We start from the raw sequence: 19,067 nt of genomic DNA, 5'->3' as shown, positions 1-19,067 counted from the left end.
AATTTTTTTTAAAAAAAAAAAAAATCTATTTTTGTGGGAAAAAAATCAATCATAATCGATTTTCCTTTCTTAAATTGAGAAACCAATCATATATCTGTATGCAACCAATGTTACATAATTCTCAATAATTAAATGATCACTAGTTCAAAAATTTTTGCTTATTAATTGACACAACACGCATTGGTGGTCCAGTGGTATATGTGACAAACAGTTTTGATCTTCTCGCAACTTATTCCAAATTATACATAAAGAAACGTGCACGTGGTAAAGGGTTATCATTTCTATAACTAAACTTTTAATTTTATAATTTATTGTAATGTCATCCATAACCCTTGCCACATCATCTTTTATTATAATTTGGAAAAAGTTCCACTAGCTAACAGCAAAAAATAAATAAATAATATCGAATGGCAAAGAATATTATAGTATAGAGGACATCTAAAACAAAGATACAATATAGTTTAACGAAAGAGGAAAATAATTCATTAATAAGTATGAGCAAGTGTGACAACAATAAGTTAAATAAATAATAATAATTAAAAATAAAAAATAAAAAAGAGGGAGAGAAAAAGTAGCCTCCAAATTTGAGCGCTCAACCGCACATTGATTCTAACTAAAAAAACAAGTCTTTTATTCTAAGGAAGAAAAAATCAAAATGAAAGAAATCTATCTGTAGGTCTTTCTTCTCACCCTCCAATTAATTTCTCTTTTCTTTCTCTCCCTACCACAGCCTATGCGATTAGTGCATATGGTTATGGTGTAAGAGAAGAAAAGAACATGACGAACTAAACCTCCATTTCCTAACAAGAACAGGGAACAGGGAATTGTATATATACATATCCATATATATATATATAGATAGATAGATAGATAGATAGATAGATATCATGGCAATGTCTGATCAATGTAATGCGACAGTCCTGCTTCCAGACCTTGATTGGTGTATTAGAAAAAGAACAACAAATTATATGATCATTTGTTATAACAAGACAATACACCATCAACAAGGGATGTGGCAGATTGAAAATCCCACCGATCAATCACTCCCTTTGTTCGACTTGCAATTGTCTCTTATTCTTTCTCTCTGTTTACTTCTCATGTTTGCCTTCAAAGCCTTAGGTTTACCTCGTATTTCTGCTGAGATGTTTGTACGTAGCTTTATTTTCTTTATTCCAGAATATATATATATATATATATATATGTGTGTGTGTGTGTGTGTGTGTGTGTGTGTGTTTACATTTATAATCACAGGGTACACTTTGGTTATATATAATCGTTAAGATATTTTATTTAAATTATATGTAATTGGGTATCGGTCCTCCTAATAAGCATAAGCTAATCGTATTTGTACCCCAATTGCATGCAGAATAGATTAAATTTGTCATGAATATTTATTGATGTTTTGATTAACATTAAATTTGAAATTTGCAGGGTGGTTTTATTCTAGGTCCATCTCTATTAGGGAAAAAAAGATTTTTCTTCCCTTTCAAAAGCTTGTTGACATTGGAGACAATTGGAAACTTAAGCCTGATTTATTACCTATTTCTTGTGGGATTAGAGGTTGATTTGAAACCGGTACTGCGAGCTGGTAAAAAGCCTCTAAGTATAGCCTTAATTGGTATCCTCATTCCAATGCCAATTGGTTATGCCTTACATTCCATGCTTAATATGAATGAATATGGTTTTGACGACGACGACATTTACAGTAAACGTATCCGTTATGGTCCTCTGTTTTGGGGTGTTGCATTGGCCACCACAAACTTCCCTGATCTGGCTTGGATTCTTTCAGACATTAAGCTCCTCCATGTCGAAGTTGGACGAGTGGCCCTATCTTCCGCTATTATCACAGACCTTCTCTCTTGGCTTCTTCTCGTGCTATCGACAGCCATTGCCGGTGAAACCACAACTTTTACTTTAGTTTACTCCATTATCTTTGTGGGTTTTTGTTTGCTTGTCCTACGTCCACTTCTTGCATGGCTCATCTCACGTGACGAACGCGAAGACCAAAGCGGCGGCGGCCGTAGCTACGATGAATTGCATTTGTATTATCTTTTAGCAGCGGTTCCATTCTTTGGATTTATTACGGATTCAATTGGTTGCCAATCCATGCTTGGGGCTTTTATGTTGGGAGTCATTATGCCTAAGGGAGTGCTCAAGAAAACACTCATGGAGAAAGTTGAAGACTTTGTTTGTGGGCTTATGATGCCCCTTTTCTTCCTGATTATTGGACTTAGAACCAATATTCACACCCTTTTCGGAGGAGATCCTGGTTTTGCAACCATTGTGGTGATTATCTTCTTAGCTTTTGGTGCTAAGGTTTTGAGCACTTTCCTTGCTGCTGTATTCCTCAACAACATGTCAAGTCGAGATGGTCTTGCTCTTGGATTTCTCATGAATACCAAAGGCTTAGTGTCACTAATTATTATCAACACAGCTCGAGACCTAAAGGTATGTGTGTACAATTTCTTTTTTATTGCTTACCCTTCAATATTTTGTTTTTTTTTTTCATTTCTGTTGCTTAATTGATGGGTAAAGTAAAAAATATATATATAAATATAACAATAATCTATATCTAAAACTTAAGCTTCTGAAAGACTAGTAATATATTAAAGCCTGCAGAAATCCAACAGGTCCTGTGTCCAAAAATGACCAGACCTATATATGATTGAAAGTGTTAAAAAAGTGTAGTATATAATGATAATATGACCGGCCCCTTTGTGATGAAGAGTGTTAAGATAATATATACTATAATGATAATTAATCTTCTAATCAATAAGGTTTTTGGACAAGTTGAATTTCAACCAACTAGTGTTAGAGAAAAATATAAAAGAAATAATAATTCACCCCATCAATTTAAACTTGCATGGTAATTCAACTCCTAATAATTTCGAAGTTATAGAAGCATACATGGGCATAGGTTTTAGAAAACAGTGGTAATTCAATTAGTAATCTTGGAGCCTCCACTTAATTATTAATTAATGCATAAACTAATACACTATGCAATTAGACATAATTAATTTTATTGTTTTCTTTGTACAGGTCTAATTTTAAACTTTTTGTTTCTTTAGTTTAAACAAAAACATTAATTATAAGTATGAAATGCTTCTTCTACTCATATAACTAATCTGATTTATATTGTGTCACAATTGAATCATCAGGCATTGACCAATCAAAGCTTTTCAGCGATGATCCTTGCATTTTGGGTAATGACAACAGCGGTTAATCCCATTCTATCTAAAACTTACAAACCTATTAAGAATTTGAGCAAATACAAGCGCATAACCATCGACGGCTTGAAAGAAGACTCGGAGTTTCGAATCCTTACATGCATCCACAACCCGCGCAACATAAGCAGCTTCGTTAACCTCCTGGAGGCTTCGAACCCGACAAAACAATCCCCAATCTGTACCATTGCTGTTCATCTTGTTGAGAACACCGGCCGTGCTTCAGCCATGCTGATTTTGAATGATGCATGCAAAATCAGTGAGGAAGAAATCAATGGCTTGCCACCAATCCATTTCATGAACTCCTTCGAAAAGTTGGAGGCAAGAAACAAAGCCATCACTGTACAACAACTCAGCGCGGTTTCCTCTTACTCCACCGTCCATAAAGACATTTGCAGCCTTGCAGAGGACAAAAAAGTCTCTCTCATAGTTGTCCCCTTTCACAAGCAATCTACTAATGCTGAAACAATTTTAGCTCCTGGAGAGAAAAAAGGTTACTCGCCTTTCAGAGATGTCAACAGGAATGTGATGAACAATGCACAATGCTCGGTTGCTATCTTTGTCGACCGTGGCCTCAGTTCCTTAGTGCACAAGCATCCCGTGGTCGATGGTGAAGATGATGACAAACACAGGGTTCAGCGCCATTACTACATGTTCTTCATCGGCGGGCCAGATGACCATGAGGCATTGGCATATGCTTGGAGGATGTCTAAGGATCCTAGGGCCAGCTTAAGTGTAATCAGATTCGTACCAAGTGAATTAGGTGGCGTTGATCATAATCATCAAAATTTGCATGACAAGATCTCAATTGACAACCAAAAGGATGCTGATGATGAATTTATCAAGCAGTTCAAGTTTGAATCGAGGAATTCCCCTAATATACAATTCTTGGAGAAAGTGGTTGATAAATCCGACGATGTGATGAAAGTGATAGGGAATTTGGAAGATAAATGTGACATTTTCTTTGTGGGAAGAGGGAGAGGTACATTGTCACCACTCATGAAGGTACTCTCAGATTGGATGGAGTTCCCGGAGTTAGGACCTTTGGGAGATTTTTTGGTTTCATCGAGCTTCATTCACTACGCTTCGGTTCTTATAATTCAACAAGGTGATACATCCATTGAAGATGAAGAGGAAGCATGTGATCAAGGACAACTGAAGGAGCATGCTGCTGGGCGTATGACATTGTCAGTTCCAGAGGTAGAAACACCTGAATTCGCACCATTTGTTCATCGTAGAGGCAGAAGTATGAGAATTCATGACCAATGAACATTTTTGAGTGATTTCAAATGGGGTCTAATTATAATTAGCTATTACATGACTACAAATTTTGGAATACAATGTTGGTTTTATATGGAAGAAAACTAATATGTACTTGATTATTAACCATAGAGTTTATCACATCATGCAATCGTAAGAAACTTTTGTCGATAAATTTCTCATATATAGCTTCTTCTTCATTTTTTTTCTTGTTCTTTTGATTACATTAATTTTTTTATTTTTTTTAATTACATGAATGAGGACCCTTTTTCTGTAGTGTTGTAGGGATAGTTGCAGAATTGTAAAGAACATATAATAAAGTGACTATAAAAAAACAAACAAATAAGCAAAATCATAAACTCCTCTGTTTTTAAAGCCAGCTCGCTTATGATAGCTATGAATGTTATTGCTTACAAATTGTAAAATTAATAAGTTCTCATGTTTGTATAAGCGCTAATATTTATTTATTTATTTTAAGTCTTCCACTTGTACATATTTTTTTTAAAAAAAAGAAAAAGAAAAATGTTGTTATGAAAAATAGAATAAAACAATAGTAATAGAAGAATAAAATAGAACACATAGATTTACGTAGAAAATCCTTGACCGAAAAAAACTATAGGCAAAAAGAGGCAAACTTTTATTAGTGAGGATTGGTACAAAAGGTGAGCAAAATAGAGCGATTTTGCTCAAAACAGATTTCATCAAACGGGTCGCACCGCGAGTTTTTCTGATCGGATCAATAAGAATTCGGATCACCGACTCTAACAAATGTATTTTACAAAGAAATATTATTCAATATTCCGAACAAGCGAGAAAAGTCGGGACCGTATTTTAATTTACAACAACGCGCTGCTTCGTCCCTATTCTCAACCTGCTCTGTATATTTCTAGGAAATTTCATGATCGTGCCAAAAACTTTCTCGCAAATAATTGTTCCCAAGTTTTTAGTCACATAATGAGGACAAAATCCCATTAACAGAGATATATAATATTCTAAAACAAAATATGTAATTATTTCATTCAACATGTATAAATGCATATTAAATAAATACACAACACAAGGCTTATCATATTCATTAAACACACTTGTCAGGAGGCAATATACCAGATGGAATTGATGCCCCCACAAACTAAAAATTCTTGGCTATTGGGATTACAAATTAAATCAATGCAATATTTCTAGTAATTTAAAATAATACATGTTCTTTAATCTATAAGATGATGATGATGAAGAATTGTTCATGGTTCATCTCCACTCCAATTCATTTTCACTTTAGGACCCGTAGGTCCTTCTTCACCAAATATCTCATTGGGAAGACTATTCACAAACTTCTCAAACGCGGTTTTCAGTCTCCCAGGCAATAGCTTCTCCACCTTCTTCGCTTCCTCTGCAATATTATAGTCAATCTTCGGACCCCATTTCCTCAAATAGTTCAGCCATGGAGGCTCTGTGATATCAGAACCCAAATACTCTGCCGCAACTACAGAGTACCTCGATCCCATATCCATCGTTAGCTTGCTCTTCGCGGTATCGTTCCGTATCCCAATCCCATTACTCCCTTGCAAAACAAGTCCAGGTTTGGAATACAAAGCATGTCCATTCAACGAAGCATAACCAACCAATTTGTTCCCGCTATGGAATTCGAGCTCAGATGCATCAACCCATGTACCCCCACTGTGTTCTGAGAAATAAGCCCTCCATAGCTCGCCATTGAAATTGCTCACTCTCAGTGTTAAATGTTCCCAATCTCCTATATGCTCTCCTATCTTCCCCAGTGGAACATCGATGATCTCCACCTTGGCTGTTGAAGGGCCATTGAAAGGGTAAAAAAGCCAAATGGCTATGTCAGTGAAAGTTCCTCCAAGCATTGGCTTTGCGTGTAGATAAACCTCTGAGCTCTGCAAATCCCCTTTCTTTACCCTTTCCTTTTCTGCTTTATCAACAGGAAGATCCAACCAATAAGTGCCGTCGTTTTGACCACCTTGAGGAAGATTAGACCCATTTGGTTCAATCGGAACAGGTTTTGATTCCTCTGTTTTGTGATACAGAAGAGCTCCATTTGCGAAATACCATGTTACAGAGGATGGAAGGTGCTTTTCATCAGGATGGAAGTATAAAAATGGTGAATAAGCTTGAAAGATTGCGTCGATCTGGTTTTTGTTAGGCATGGAAGATGTGATTGAAGAATTAGTGTTCTTCAAACAAGCTAATGAAGAAGGTAAAGTAGTAGCTCCTCCTCCACCATTTTGGGCTATGAATGTTCCTACACGAACACCCATAGCTTGTGTACCTTTGTTTTTGGGTCTGAGACCATATGCATTGAACCCATTTGCATCATTCGTCTTGCTTGGTCCCCAGATCCACGTATCGGCTTCGCATTCATCGGTGAAATCCAACCGAACACACCGGATTTTTTCGACTGAAGGCTTTTCCGGCGAGGTTGTGACAACAACTCCGGTTGATTTGTAACCATCTGGAGGAGTTGGTAACCAGAAGTAGCCATTGCCATCTTTCTTGATCTTCAACGACTCACTACTCCAAACCAGAGTGTAATCAACTGGGTTCTTGAGAATTTCATTGGAGGGGTGGTCGTCTTCTTTCGCAGCGAGTGTCCAACCGAAGAAAGGCGTGTTGTTTGGCTGGCAGTAAAATCCTAGACTATGGAATCCTTCTGGTAAAGAAGACGGTTCAAAAAAGCTGGCTCCGAGATTGCCAGGTCCTCCTTCATTGGTGGACCAAACTTTGGTGAAAGATGAAATTTGACAGACTTGTAATCCACCACCAAGATCAATAACACCAGTTGCAAATCCTTCACCTGTAAATCATATATCAAAAAAATTAAACAAAATGTTGCATTAAAACAGAGTTGGTAGTGCAGAAAAATCAATTGAGTGTTGTAGCATTATTACCTGAAGGCCAAGAAGGCAATGGAGAGGGAAGCTTGAAGAAGGTTTCAATGGGTAAAGTTTTTCTTTTCTTGGAAATATCCCTTGTAGAAGTGGACACGGCAAGACAATTCCCCATTAATGCCCTGTGTCGGGTTTTTCAAAGTTTTTAGCTAAATTTGATTTACAAATCGGAAGATTTATAATTGTAAAAAAGCTATATAAAGTAAAATAAAGAGGAGTTAGTTTGCAATGAGCATTTTCTGTTGATGATAATGATGATGGGATTGGGAGAGAGTTGAAAAAAATGAAAGGGTTTTTAAAGAGGCAATAACAAAGTCAGGTCCCATCGGATTTGTCGTGCAAGGAAGCAGCTTTGTCTTTTTTTTATTATTATTATTATTTTTCATATATGAATGCTTCTAAATCTTGTTAAACTTCCCTTCCACAACAAGATGCTTCAATTTCCCAAATTTTGGGTAATTGCCGTACCATCTTCCCAAGTTTGTATCATCCTAGTGCAACTATGAAAGAGAAAATTTTTCAATATTCCCGGAATACATACTCACATATGAATATTATAGATTTCTTCAAGGTGCCATGTTTGTTTTTAGCCAATATGGTGCATACGCATCATGCTTATCCATTAAGTGAGATAAAAGCGTTATAAAATAGAGGTATTTTTTCCTACATATAATCAATTTCAGGATTACATTTTCATTGACTAATTTAAGGTTCATTTATTATAACATTGAACGCTCAAGTAGAAAGTTGATATCCAAGAGGATCTTCATCTCATGATAAGCAAATGGTCATATTAGAGAATGGAAAGATTCTAAGCAATCTTAGATTAAAAATTTAAGACAAACAGGAAATGGAATTGATTGGTTAAGTATTAGGATTTAGATTATATAAGGGGAGATTTTCTTGTCTTGGAGGGTTGAAATTGGTACAAAAAGGGAAAGAAAGGTTGCATTTGGAAAAAGGCATGTATTAAGCATTGCAGTAGTAATGTAGGATGCATTTAAAATGTGCATCCAAAAGCCAAATTGTGACATACAAAGTTTTTACCCGTTTCACTTTCCCACTAGCTACGTAGAGGTAGGAGATGATGTTAAGATGGGTTGTGTACCACCATAAGTAACCTGCACGCAAAGCCTAAATATGGATTATAGGCTTTACTCTCTTTTTCTCCTAAAATTTGTATGACTGAAAAATATAAAATCTTATGGGGAATCTGTCAATTTATGTCTCTTGTTCTCGTGGTCATCTAGGCTAGTTTTAAGTTGAATGTTCAAGCATTGGGACTCCAAAGCCATTGCATTTTGACCTTTAGTACTTAGATGTTAAAATAAATAAATAAAAAATAAAAATAAAAACCTTTCGTAAATTGATACTTGTGGGGAAATATTAGGTAGCAGTTTAAACCAAAATGAGCTACTATAAAGTTGAAATTGTGACTCTCCAAAAAACAAAATTAAAAAAAAAAATAAAGATAATGTTGGTTTGCTAAGACGATATTGATATTATAACAATGTTGGTAAACCAATTAGACAGAGAAAAACAGAATCCACTACTAGGCATTTTCTCTCTCTCACTTTCTATCATTTTCAATAATTACTAACGTGGACCGTACGTGTGTGAATATATACATACAGGCACACATGAAAAAAACATGCATAGTTGCATCTATGTTGCTGTCACAATGTTATATAATACAAATAAACAAAATTATTACCAAAAAAATACAAATAAATAAAATATTATATTGTTTTTATATAAAGACTATATATCAAGTGTGAGTATTTATTAATTCACCAAAAAAAAAGTGTGAGTATTTATTAGAACTGACACATCCAGCTGAGCCACAGATATTATCTCTGCCATCTCTCAACCAGAATGAAAAAGTCATCCATCTGATCACCTAATCCGCCATCAAATTCTCTCCTACTCAGGGCTCTCCTTTATTATGGCAAAAATTAAAACAAAAACAAAATAGAGTGGGTTTCGAGAAATAAAATTCAATCTATTAAACGTATATTTTATTTTATTTATATTTAATTATATTTAATTTTTAATAATTGATTAATTTATATTTAAATTATATTATTCTGTTAATTAATTAAATAATAATACGTATTTAAATAATTTGATATATTAAATTCGATACATTTTGCTATTCCTATTACTTATTTCCAACTTAATTACAAACTAGTATAGCTTCTTTTTTTTTTTTTTTTGTTTCAAAATTACTCAATTGCATGAATATTCAATTATCAACGGCTTGTTTCAGCACGTCTTATTCACCAAAAATAATAATAAAAAAAAGGGCTTGTTTCAGTTCAGCACGTCCTTTACACAACAAGTCATATATAAAATATTTTATTCATAAAAAAAGGCACAACCAATCAGGTAGCATAATCCAAAAGTTTGATTAGGATTAAGGTTCAAAAAATCGATTTAGATGGAAATATTGAGAGTTTAAAATATTAAAATTTCTATAGAAATATTAAAAAATATTGAATATTGATAAAAAATTATAAAAAATTATGGAAATTTGTTTTAAAAAATGAAAATTTTTATTGAAATTTTAGAATTAGTTTATTTAAGCTATTGATTATAAAACTTGCTAAAATATTAAATGTATGTTATATTTTTCTTAGTGAATTGATTTATAATAAGCATTAGTTATCATAGATGAATTATTATTAATAAAAATATATCAAAAAATACATATATGATAAAATTATTTATTAACTAAAATATATAAAATGATTATTATAATTACATTGTTGTTCATAAATGTCATCTTAATACCACATAGAACTTCTGGATGGTTGAAAATTATCGGTTTCTTTCTCATTTTGATTTTGAGATGTGAAATGTAAGAAGTAGTTATGAAAAGATGTATCTCCCTGATAATTTTGCATATAATTATTAATATGCCAACCATATGGATCTTGCATTATTAGTTGACTATGTGCATAACTACTATTCTCTGATGGTTGAGTTTGAGCTGGTAACCACGAGTTGCTACTTGATGACATTCTATACATATCTATTAAATAAGGATTATGAAAATGACTTCCAACCCTCATAGATCCAAAATTTATAAAAATTAAATCTTTTTCTTGTTGTGATATCTCTATTATAGATTTTTTTTTTTTTAATGTATATAGTCTTTTCCAACAACACTGAATCTTTGACCTGCATCTCTACTCCCATAATCTTCATCTTGTGTTGTATGTGTGTAATATTGATTATCAGTAAATGACCTTAATCCAACTTCTTGACTTGATGATTCCTTTTGGCCACTATCTCTTCTAACTTCTAATTCAGATAATTTATTAAAGTTATTTTCATCACCATTGGAGCTAGAGTGACTACCAAGAGTCTCAAATTGTAAATGTGTACCACTTGATGGAGCTGAGGTACTAGTAATTCTAGTTGGCTCTCTCATAAGCTTTTGAAATGAATCACCACTACTAAAATTTACTTCTTCAACAATCACTTTTTGAATATTTATTCCCTTTTTTTTTAGCTTGTTGAGCAATTTTTAGATTAGGAATCCTTGAGTCTCAAATTGTGAATGTGTACCATCTGATGGAGCTGAAGAACTAGTGGTTCTAGTTGCCTCTCTCATAAGTCGTTGAAATGAATCACCACTACTAGAATTTACTTCTTCAGCAATTATTTTTTGAACACTTATTCCCTCTTTTTCAGCTTGTTGAGTAATCTTTAGATCAGGATTCCCTTCATGTTCATCCATTGGTATATGTGCCTTCTTCGTCATCATCTTCCATTATAGCTTCAAATATTAAGATTTCCAAGGTTTAAAAATATAATCCATAATCTTTGTATTTTTGCTTTATCGATATTCAATAAATAAGTAGAACTTATTAATGTTATTCAATTCAATTCATTCTATTTTGCTTATATCACTAAATGTCTAAAAAGCAATTAAAGGATAAAAAAAATTATCAATGAAGTTAATTTGATAAAAAATTTTACTAAATATCAATAATATTTGTGATTTTTTAAAAAAAAATTAAAAAAATATCGTATATTTTCAAAATTTCAGTGGAAATTTAATGGAAATTTTGGAAATTTCTATGGAAATTATAGATTTTTTAACCAATATAGATATTTTATGAAAATTTCCATTAAAATTTTATCGAAATTTCAGAAATTTCAATGGATATTATGGAAATTCTATCCATTTCCATGTCGAACTTAAATTTTATTTTGATTCCTTTAAAAAATAAAAATATCAAAGAAATATCGAATATTTTAAATCTTGATTAGGATCAATTTACAAAACAACATGTTTATATTGTGCAGATCTGCCCAAAACAACTCAAAAATGAAATAAAATAAAATCCTCAAAACTTCGTTTATGCTTCCAATCAATCCTCTGCAGCAAGCAATTGGATTTATTAAAATACATGTTCCCTCGCATCTGCATAGCCAGGGGCGGATAATATAGATATATTTATATATTGAACTTTTTTCTAGATAAATTATATATCAAACTTTTGCCTATCCATTTCATATATTTGTATTTGTTTGACTTACGTTTTCAATTAACACCATATATATATATATATATATAGTATCTGAATAGAATTTTAAGTTGTTTTTTAATTTTGCTATTAACATGAACTGTTTATCTTAATTAATTTTGTAATATGTTGATTTTACGTATCTTTTATTTAAAAAAATTTCTTTGATGAATACTTCTAACTTATGATATGTAAAATAAATTTAGAGTTTGATGTATAGAGGTATTTACACGGTCAATTAGTGGTAAAACTATTGTTTTAATATATAATGATTTCAAGATCAAATCCTCCATTTTTTAAGTTAAAACAAATAAAAAAAAAACTAATGGCAAAATCATTGTTTTGTTGTGCAATAATTAAAAAATCAAATCCTTCACTTTCGATATCATAAAAATAAAAAATGACGTGTAGAGTATAATCTCTATCTTTTATTACAGCATTTCTATTTCTATCCAAGATAATAAGTTCAAAATCCATTCAATTAATAACAGAGAGTTTATATAAGCCGATTCTACTAAAAAATTTAGCTTTATAAATCGGCCCACCCTTGGCAAAATTTCTGGATCCACCCCTATATATGTATAGCATGATGATGTGTTGAGGGGAGGAATTTTTTTTTTTTTTTTTTGGGTGCTATACATATCCAGCTACCAATACTAATACCATTACCAAAAAAAATAAAACTAACTATATGAATACATATATGACCAAACACATGTGAGACTTTAAAATTAGAAAAATTAATTAAAAGAAGTTTATTGCAAAAAGAATAGTTAATAGAATACGCTTGAGGTCTTGAAACACTTCTCAGTTTCTATGTATTTTTTAAATATTTTTATAATATTTAACATTGAAAATAACACATTTCATTCCTGTGTTTCCTAATGCCAATTAAGGATAACAATATATATATATATATATATATAGATATATATATTTGTCCCAATTTTTAATTCAATACTAGCAAAGATTTAAGTTGTTAGAAAGTGAACCAATATACTAATTTAATTCTACTTTCTTCCTAATTAATCTAATAAATCGATTCATCATGTATAATATTTAGGCAAGTTCAATACGATATTGCATACTCCAAACGCAGACGTAAAAAAATTTGTCTATGTTGGAAAGAATCATATAAACGCAACATTAATCTCTAGCCTTTACTTGTAAAATAAGCAAATGTGAAATGACTCATTTTGTTCCTATAATGTTATTACTCTAATGAAGGGATCAAGAATATTTAATATTTGGCTATGTAGGATATATAGTTTGGAGGCCATTTAAGCTTCATTGTATTTTCATGTTTGTCCAAGCTAATTTACAATTTTATTTTCCCTTGTTTGAAGAATCTGTTTATCACATTATGATAATGCTTTTATTGCTTGTCAAGCTTGGGATATGCTTTCTTCGAAGTTTAGGATACGATGATTTCTTGTGCTTATGATCAACGCGTCTTTTCAATTGAAAGAATATTTTAGTCCAAAGTATCTTTTTGCTTTGACTATTTTAATATTTCTCCTCAGTGTTTTTCTGATAGACAAAGCGTATAATTCAAAGGCCCCCAAACAAAAAAAGTTTTATCCTTGTCTCTCATGATTTTCGTAAGAACAAATTGTTGTTTCCAAAATGAAGAAAAACAATTAGGTTAATTCATAGCTAAACAAGTTCGTAATGTTTGAAGCTTCTAAGATATGCCTAGTGTATAAAACTGTTGCCTTATTTACTTTTGAAAATAAATAAATATATAGACAGAATAAATTTTAAATATAAATCAAATCACTTACCCTTTTGTAATTTTACCAATCGAATTGGTTATGAAGTAGTTTATAAGAGCTAACTTTTAGTTAATTCATAAACAAGCACTTAATTTTTATGCCTAACATATAAAAATTGGTTACATATACTCAAAAATTGTTATTAAAAACAATTGGTTAATTCATAAACAAGCTCTTAATTTTTATATCTAAATGTAAAAAGGTTAACTAGCTAGTTCCATTTGAAAATGTAAAAAAATAAATTTAAATATAAATAAATCACCTATCCTATTGTAATTTTATAAATTAATTAGTTATGATGTAGTGGGTTTTGCTTTTTCTTTTTTTGGTTTAGAGAGATGCAGTTTCTTAGCTAATTGTAGTGCATGGATCACTTACTTTATCTTCTGTTAGTTTTCTTTTTTTGGTTTAGAGAGATGCAGTTTTAGCTAATTGTAGTGCATGGATCACTTACTTTATCTTCTGTTAGTTTTCAATTTGTTGTTGTCTGTTTGTTATTGTTCTTATAGAAAAAGTGTAAACCTCAATTCAAATGGAAGTAACCGAAACACCATGATGCAGAAGGACAATATTGTTTAGCCAAGTTGGTCCTTTACTCCAAACCAGGGGCCAATTTGCTTGTTTGTGTGGACTCGACTTTATTTCCTTGTTTTATTTATGGGCCGTAATTGAAAATCTATGAGATGAATAATCTTAAGCTTGACAGTGTATATCAATTCTGAAAATTGCATTTTATTTAACAATTTGTTTTTCTTTTCTCAAAATCAAATTTTGATTTGTTTCATAGTTAAAGTGTAATTTTGTCATTCTATGAAGCCGAGATTGTAATTATTTCTTGGTTTAAACATCACAAACTCTCTAAAATATACCATAAGCTGATGTATAATATCGTGTCTCATTTCTATTGGTGAAGTCACTATTTATTATGATAAAGATCTAGACAGTATAACCAAAAAAAAAAAAAAAAAAGGGGTTTTATACTCTTAATAACATTTTCTTCAAATTTGTTTGTTAAATTTGAAGTATCATGGTAAACAGTTAAATCGATTAAAATTTAAATTATTATGCTAAGTAGTGAAATCGATCAAGGATCTTCCATTTTAAAAAAGAAAAGAAAAATAAAGATTTTCCACAAACTTAATTTTTCAGGATAAATGGTAACTTAATAATGTTGTCCGTTTGGAACAAACAACTATCTTGAAATAGAAAATTTTCAAGCAATTGTGTCATAAAATTTGTCTATAAGAAAAATGTGACTAATTAATTAATTTGTTTCCATTGCATCTCTAGTTATATTATATATATGGTAAAAAGCCAAAAAAAAAAAAAAAAAAAAAATCTATGAAAGATGGTGTTTTTATTTTCTGATCATGTTCTTTCCATTTAATTTTTTTCACTTTATATACCCGTCCATCCTTGGTATAGAGTAATTGAGGGAAATGCAGAGAGTCTTGTTTTGTCGACTAAATTAATGTAATGGCAATATATGCATACATACACACAAGCAGAAGCGTATTGGAACTAACATGAAAAAAAAAAAAAAAAAAAAAAAAAAAAAAAAAAAGGACACGGCAATGACTATAATGCAGAATTGTTCATCGTTCGTCTTCACTCCAATGGGGTTCTTTCTGTTTAGGACCTGTAGGTCCCTCCTCTCCGAATATCTCACTGGGAAGACGATCTAAACAAGGCAAAAACTTCGCTAGCTTTTTCAATACCGCAGCAATACGATAGTCAATCTTCGGACCCCATTTTCTGAAATAGTTTAGCCATGGCGGTTCACTAATAATATCAGAACCCAAATACTCTGCCGCAACTACAGAGTATCTCGATCCCATATCCATCGTCAACTCGCTTTTCTCCGTATCATTCCGTAGCCTAATCACACCTCTTCCATGCAAAACCAGTCCAGGTTTTGGATACAAAGCATGGCCATTCAACGAAGCATAAGCCACCAATTTGTTCCCACTATGGAATTCGAGCTCAGAAGCATCAACCCATGTACCACCACTGTGTTGAGAGAAATAAGCCCTCCATAGCTCGCCGTTGAAGTTGCTCACTCTCAGCGTTAAGTGTTCCCAATCTCCGATATGCTGTCCTATACAGACCAGTGGAACATCGAAAAATGGGAACTTGGCTTTTGAAGGGCCATTGAAAGGGTAAAAAAACCATATGGCTATGTCAGTGAATGTTCCTCCAAGCATTGGCTTAACGTGTAGATAAACTTCTGAGCTCTGCAAATCTCCTTTCTTCACTCTTTCCTTTTCTTTTTCATCAATAGGAAGATCCAACCAATAAGTGCCGTCGGTTTTTCCACCTTGCGGGAGATTGGAACCATTTGATTCAATTGGAATTGGATCAGGTTTTGATCCCATTTCCTCTGTTTTCTGGTATAGAAGAGCTCCATTTGTGAAATACCATGTTACAGAGGATGGAAGGTATTTTTCATCAGGATGGAAGTATAAAAATGGTGAATAAGCTTGAAAGATTGCGTCGATCTGGTTTTTGTTAGGCATGGAAGATGTGATTGAAGAATTGGTGTTCTTCAAACAAGCTAATGAAGAAGGTAAAGTAGTAGCTCCTCCTCCACCATTCTGGGCTATGAATGTTCCTACACGAACACCCCTAGCTTCTTTACCTCTGTTTCTGGGCCTGAGACCATATGTATTGAACCCATTTGCATCATTCGTCTTGCTTGGTCCCCAAATCCACGTATCAACTTCGCATTCGTCCGTGAAATCCGACCGAACACACCGGATTTTATGGACGGAGGGCTTTTGTGGCGAGGTTGTGACAACGAATCCTGTTGATTTGTAACCATCTGGTGGAGTTGGCAACCAGAAGTAGCCATTGCCTTCTTTCTTAATCTTCAATGACTCACTGTTCCAAACCAGAGTGTAATCAACTGGGCTTTTGAGAATTTCAGTGGAAGGGTCGTCTTGTTTTGCAGCAAGTGTCCAACCGAACAAAGGCGTGTTGTTTGGCTGGCAGTAAAATCCTAGACTATGGAATCCTTCTGGTAAAGAAGACGGTTCAAAAAAGCTGGCTCCGAGATTGCCAGGTCCTCCTTCATTGGTGGACCAAACTTTGGTGAAAGATGAAATTTGAGAGACTTGTAATCCACCACCAAGATCAATAACACCAGTTGCGAATCCTTCACCTGTAAATATATATATATATATATAGCAGAAAAAATAAATTAAAGATAATGTTGCATCAAAACAGAGTTAGTAGTATAGCAGAAAATCATAGAGTACGTAGCATACGCATACCTGGTGGCCAAGAAGGCAATGGCGAGGGAAGCTTGAACAGTGTTTCAATGCCTAAAGTTTTGCTTTTTGAAAGGGACACGGTAAGGCAATTCCCCATTAATGCCCTGTAATGGGTTTTCAATGTTTTAGCTACAATGATGAAGTTTTACATGAATGCTTCTTCCAAACCTTGTTAAAACTTGCCTTCCACACCAAGTTTATATAGCTCTCTAATGCCAAGGCGGGGTTGAAAAAAAACCAAAAAAAAAAAAAAAAAATCTTCAGTATCACTCAGTAATACATACGTTCACATTCACGAGGACATACGACATACGACATTTCATATAATTCCGAAATATTGTAGCTTGCATTTTTTCGAAAGGTGTACAATACTACAATTAATGTGGGTCCATGTTATCTATTGGGCAATTTTAGCCACTATGTTTCATACACGTACACATACACATTATACTCGTGTATTTAGTGGGATAAATGTGTTACACGCTCAAATAATTTTCCTACACCATCAATTTCACTCGGTTTGGAAAGAATGGGATGTCGCTCTGTTGTAAATTATCTTTTAACATCTTATGAGTCCTGGTTGGAGCTGATGTCCTTCTTTTTTTTTAACATCATAAATTATCCCAAATTTTTATATTTCATAATTCAAACCTATATCTTTATAATATAGATAAATGTGTTCAATCACGAAAACTATCTTCTGCGTCTCTCTATTTTCATTTTCCAAGCACTTTTTTTAATCTTTCTCTGTTAAGTTTGGTATTTAAGACGGTTCCAGTTAGGCTCGTACCAAGCCATGGCCTCTACGGTTGCATTTGTTAAGGCGTCCAAGAACGGTGTAATGTGTCATTTTAAAGCTGTAAAATGTTTGTCGAATTGGACACGTTTGTCCAATGCACAAACTAAACCCGGCCCACCAAGCCCAATTAGATCCGACCCCCCTTGGGTCGCGCCTGCACTAAAAGTATACCTGGCAATTCGGGTTGGTGGGTCGTGTTCGTGTCAACCCGTTTAATAATCGTGTCAAAAATACCTAACCCGAACACGACCCATTTATTAATCGTGTCAGGTACCTAAAACACTAACCCGACCTGTTTATAAACAGGTCAACACGACACGACCCGTTTAACACGATTATTTTAACGGCTCGTGTTGACCTATTAACCCGTTAACCTGAAATTGACCTATTAACCCGAAAACTAACATATTAACCCGTTAACCCGAAAATTAACCTATTAACCCGAAATTTTTTTTTATTTTTTTTTATTTTTATGTTTTTGTTTTATTAAAGATGTATTTTTTGTTTTTAAAAAATTAGTAATAGAAAACTATTTTTATAAAATTTTTAATTTATAATATTTTTTAGTTATTAAATATTATATTAGTGATAAAATATTAATTTAAAATAAAATTTAAATGGGTTGTAATAGGTATATAATCGTGTCGGGTTGAAATTGACACGTTTAATAAATGGGTCATAACGGGTCAATTTCAAGTTAAACAGGTCATCCCGAAAATGACACGATTAATAATCGTGTTAAACGGGTTGACCCGATTATGACCCAAACCCATTTATAATAAACCCAAACCCATTTATTCCGTGTCGTTTTCGAGTCGTGTCGCCTTGTCATGATCCAAATTGCCAGGTCTAACTAAAAGTATGGTTATTTTTTATTTTTTATTCATTTTTTGTCTTTAGTATTTTAATAACTTTTTGTACTTTTTTTTTTTAAAAACTTTATCATGTAAAGTCATATTAAAAAAAAAATCTATTTTCTTTTTTGTTTCTTCTCTGCTTATGCATATAACATTTTCAATAATATAATTAATTTTTTAAAATTAAAAATTTATTAATTTTATTGTTAAGCTTCTTCTTAATATTTTTAATACAATTACTATGATGAATAATAATCAACACAATTTAACATAATATGAATGATACCATTATTTTAAAAAATATTACTTGAATAATAAAAAAAAATTAGTTTTATCTTCTTTGATTAATATAATTATTTCAGAAAATCATATGCATAGTAATAAATATTTAATTTATTTTTTCTTAGTTAAAATTATTTTTTTGAAAAAATAT

At 32.5% G+C, this 19,067-nt stretch overlaps 3 protein-coding genes across 4 annotated transcripts; 1 reads left to right on the top strand and 2 right to left on the bottom strand.

Annotated features, from left to right (window-relative positions):
* The first annotated feature begins 678 nt into the window (after nt 1–678).
* Nucleotides 679–4,627, top strand: LOC112489868 (cation/H(+) antiporter 15). 2 transcript variants are annotated; one of them, XM_048473165.2, is made up of 3 exons: nt 679–1,148; nt 1,432–2,448; nt 3,159–4,627. In XM_048473165.2, exons 1-3 carry the CDS (start codon nt 888–890, stop codon nt 4,491–4,493), a joined length of 2,613 nt encoding a protein of 870 aa, XP_048329122.1. In that variant the 5' UTR covers nt 679–887; the 3' UTR covers nt 4,494–4,627. The 2 variants fall into 2 exon arrangements, with proteins under 2 accessions (XP_048329122.1, XP_048329125.1); XM_048473168.2 differs by having other exon boundaries at nt 982–1,119.
* An 847-nt stretch (nt 4,628–5,474) lies between these two features.
* On the bottom strand, nt 5,475–7,669 carry LOC107422865 (hypothetical protein At1g04090). Its single transcript, XM_016032407.4, has 2 exons — nt 7,394–7,669; nt 5,475–7,299 (listed from the first exon to the last, which is right to left on the bottom strand). The coding sequence occupies exons 1-2, from the start codon at nt 7,506–7,508 to the stop codon at nt 5,723–5,725; spliced, it is 1,692 nt and encodes a 563-aa protein (XP_015887893.3). The 5' UTR covers nt 7,509–7,669; the 3' UTR covers nt 5,475–5,722.
* A 7,467-nt stretch (nt 7,670–15,136) lies between these two features.
* On the bottom strand, nt 15,137–17,179 carry LOC107423148 (hypothetical protein At1g04090). The gene is made up of 2 exons (XM_016032708.4): nt 16,979–17,179; nt 15,137–16,866 (listed from the first exon to the last, which is right to left on the bottom strand). Exons 1-2 carry the CDS (start codon nt 17,073–17,075, stop codon nt 15,302–15,304), a joined length of 1,662 nt encoding a protein of 553 aa, XP_015888194.2. The 5' UTR covers nt 17,076–17,179; the 3' UTR covers nt 15,137–15,301.
* Between the last annotated feature and the right edge of the window lie 1,888 nt (nt 17,180–19,067).

This window comes from Ziziphus jujuba, chromosome 1, assembly GCF_031755915.1.
Source record: "Ziziphus jujuba cultivar Dongzao chromosome 1, ASM3175591v1".
Lineage (NCBI taxonomy): Eukaryota > Viridiplantae > Streptophyta > Magnoliopsida > Rosales > Rhamnaceae > Ziziphus > Ziziphus jujuba.
Note: the sequence above shows the minus strand (reverse complement) of the source record. Positions and strands in the feature narration are given on the sequence as shown.

Coding starts and splice junctions, on each gene's coding strand:
- LOC112489868 (XM_048473165.2), top strand. CDS start 888: ATGGCAATGTCTGATCAATGTAATGCGACAGTCCTGCTTCCAGACCTT. Junction 1,149..1,431: donor GTATTTCTGCTGAGATGTTT/GTACGTAGCTTT, acceptor TGAAATTTGCAG/GGTGGTTTTATTCTAGGTCC. Junction 2,449..3,158: donor ACACAGCTCGAGACCTAAAG/GTATGTGTGTAC, acceptor TTGAATCATCAG/GCATTGACCAATCAAAGCTT.
- LOC107422865 (XM_016032407.4), bottom strand. CDS start 7,508: ATGGGGAATTGTCTTGCCGTGTCCACTTCTACAAGGGATATTTCCAAG. Junction 7,300..7,393: donor ATTGCCTTCTTGGCCTTCAG/GTAATAATGCTA, acceptor TATGATTTACAG/GTGAAGGATTTGCAACTGGT.
- LOC107423148 (XM_016032708.4), bottom strand. CDS start 17,075: ATGGGGAATTGCCTTACCGTGTCCCTTTCAAAAAGCAAAACTTTAGGC. Junction 16,867..16,978: donor ATTGCCTTCTTGGCCACCAG/GTATGCGTATGC, acceptor ATATATTTACAG/GTGAAGGATTCGCAACTGGT.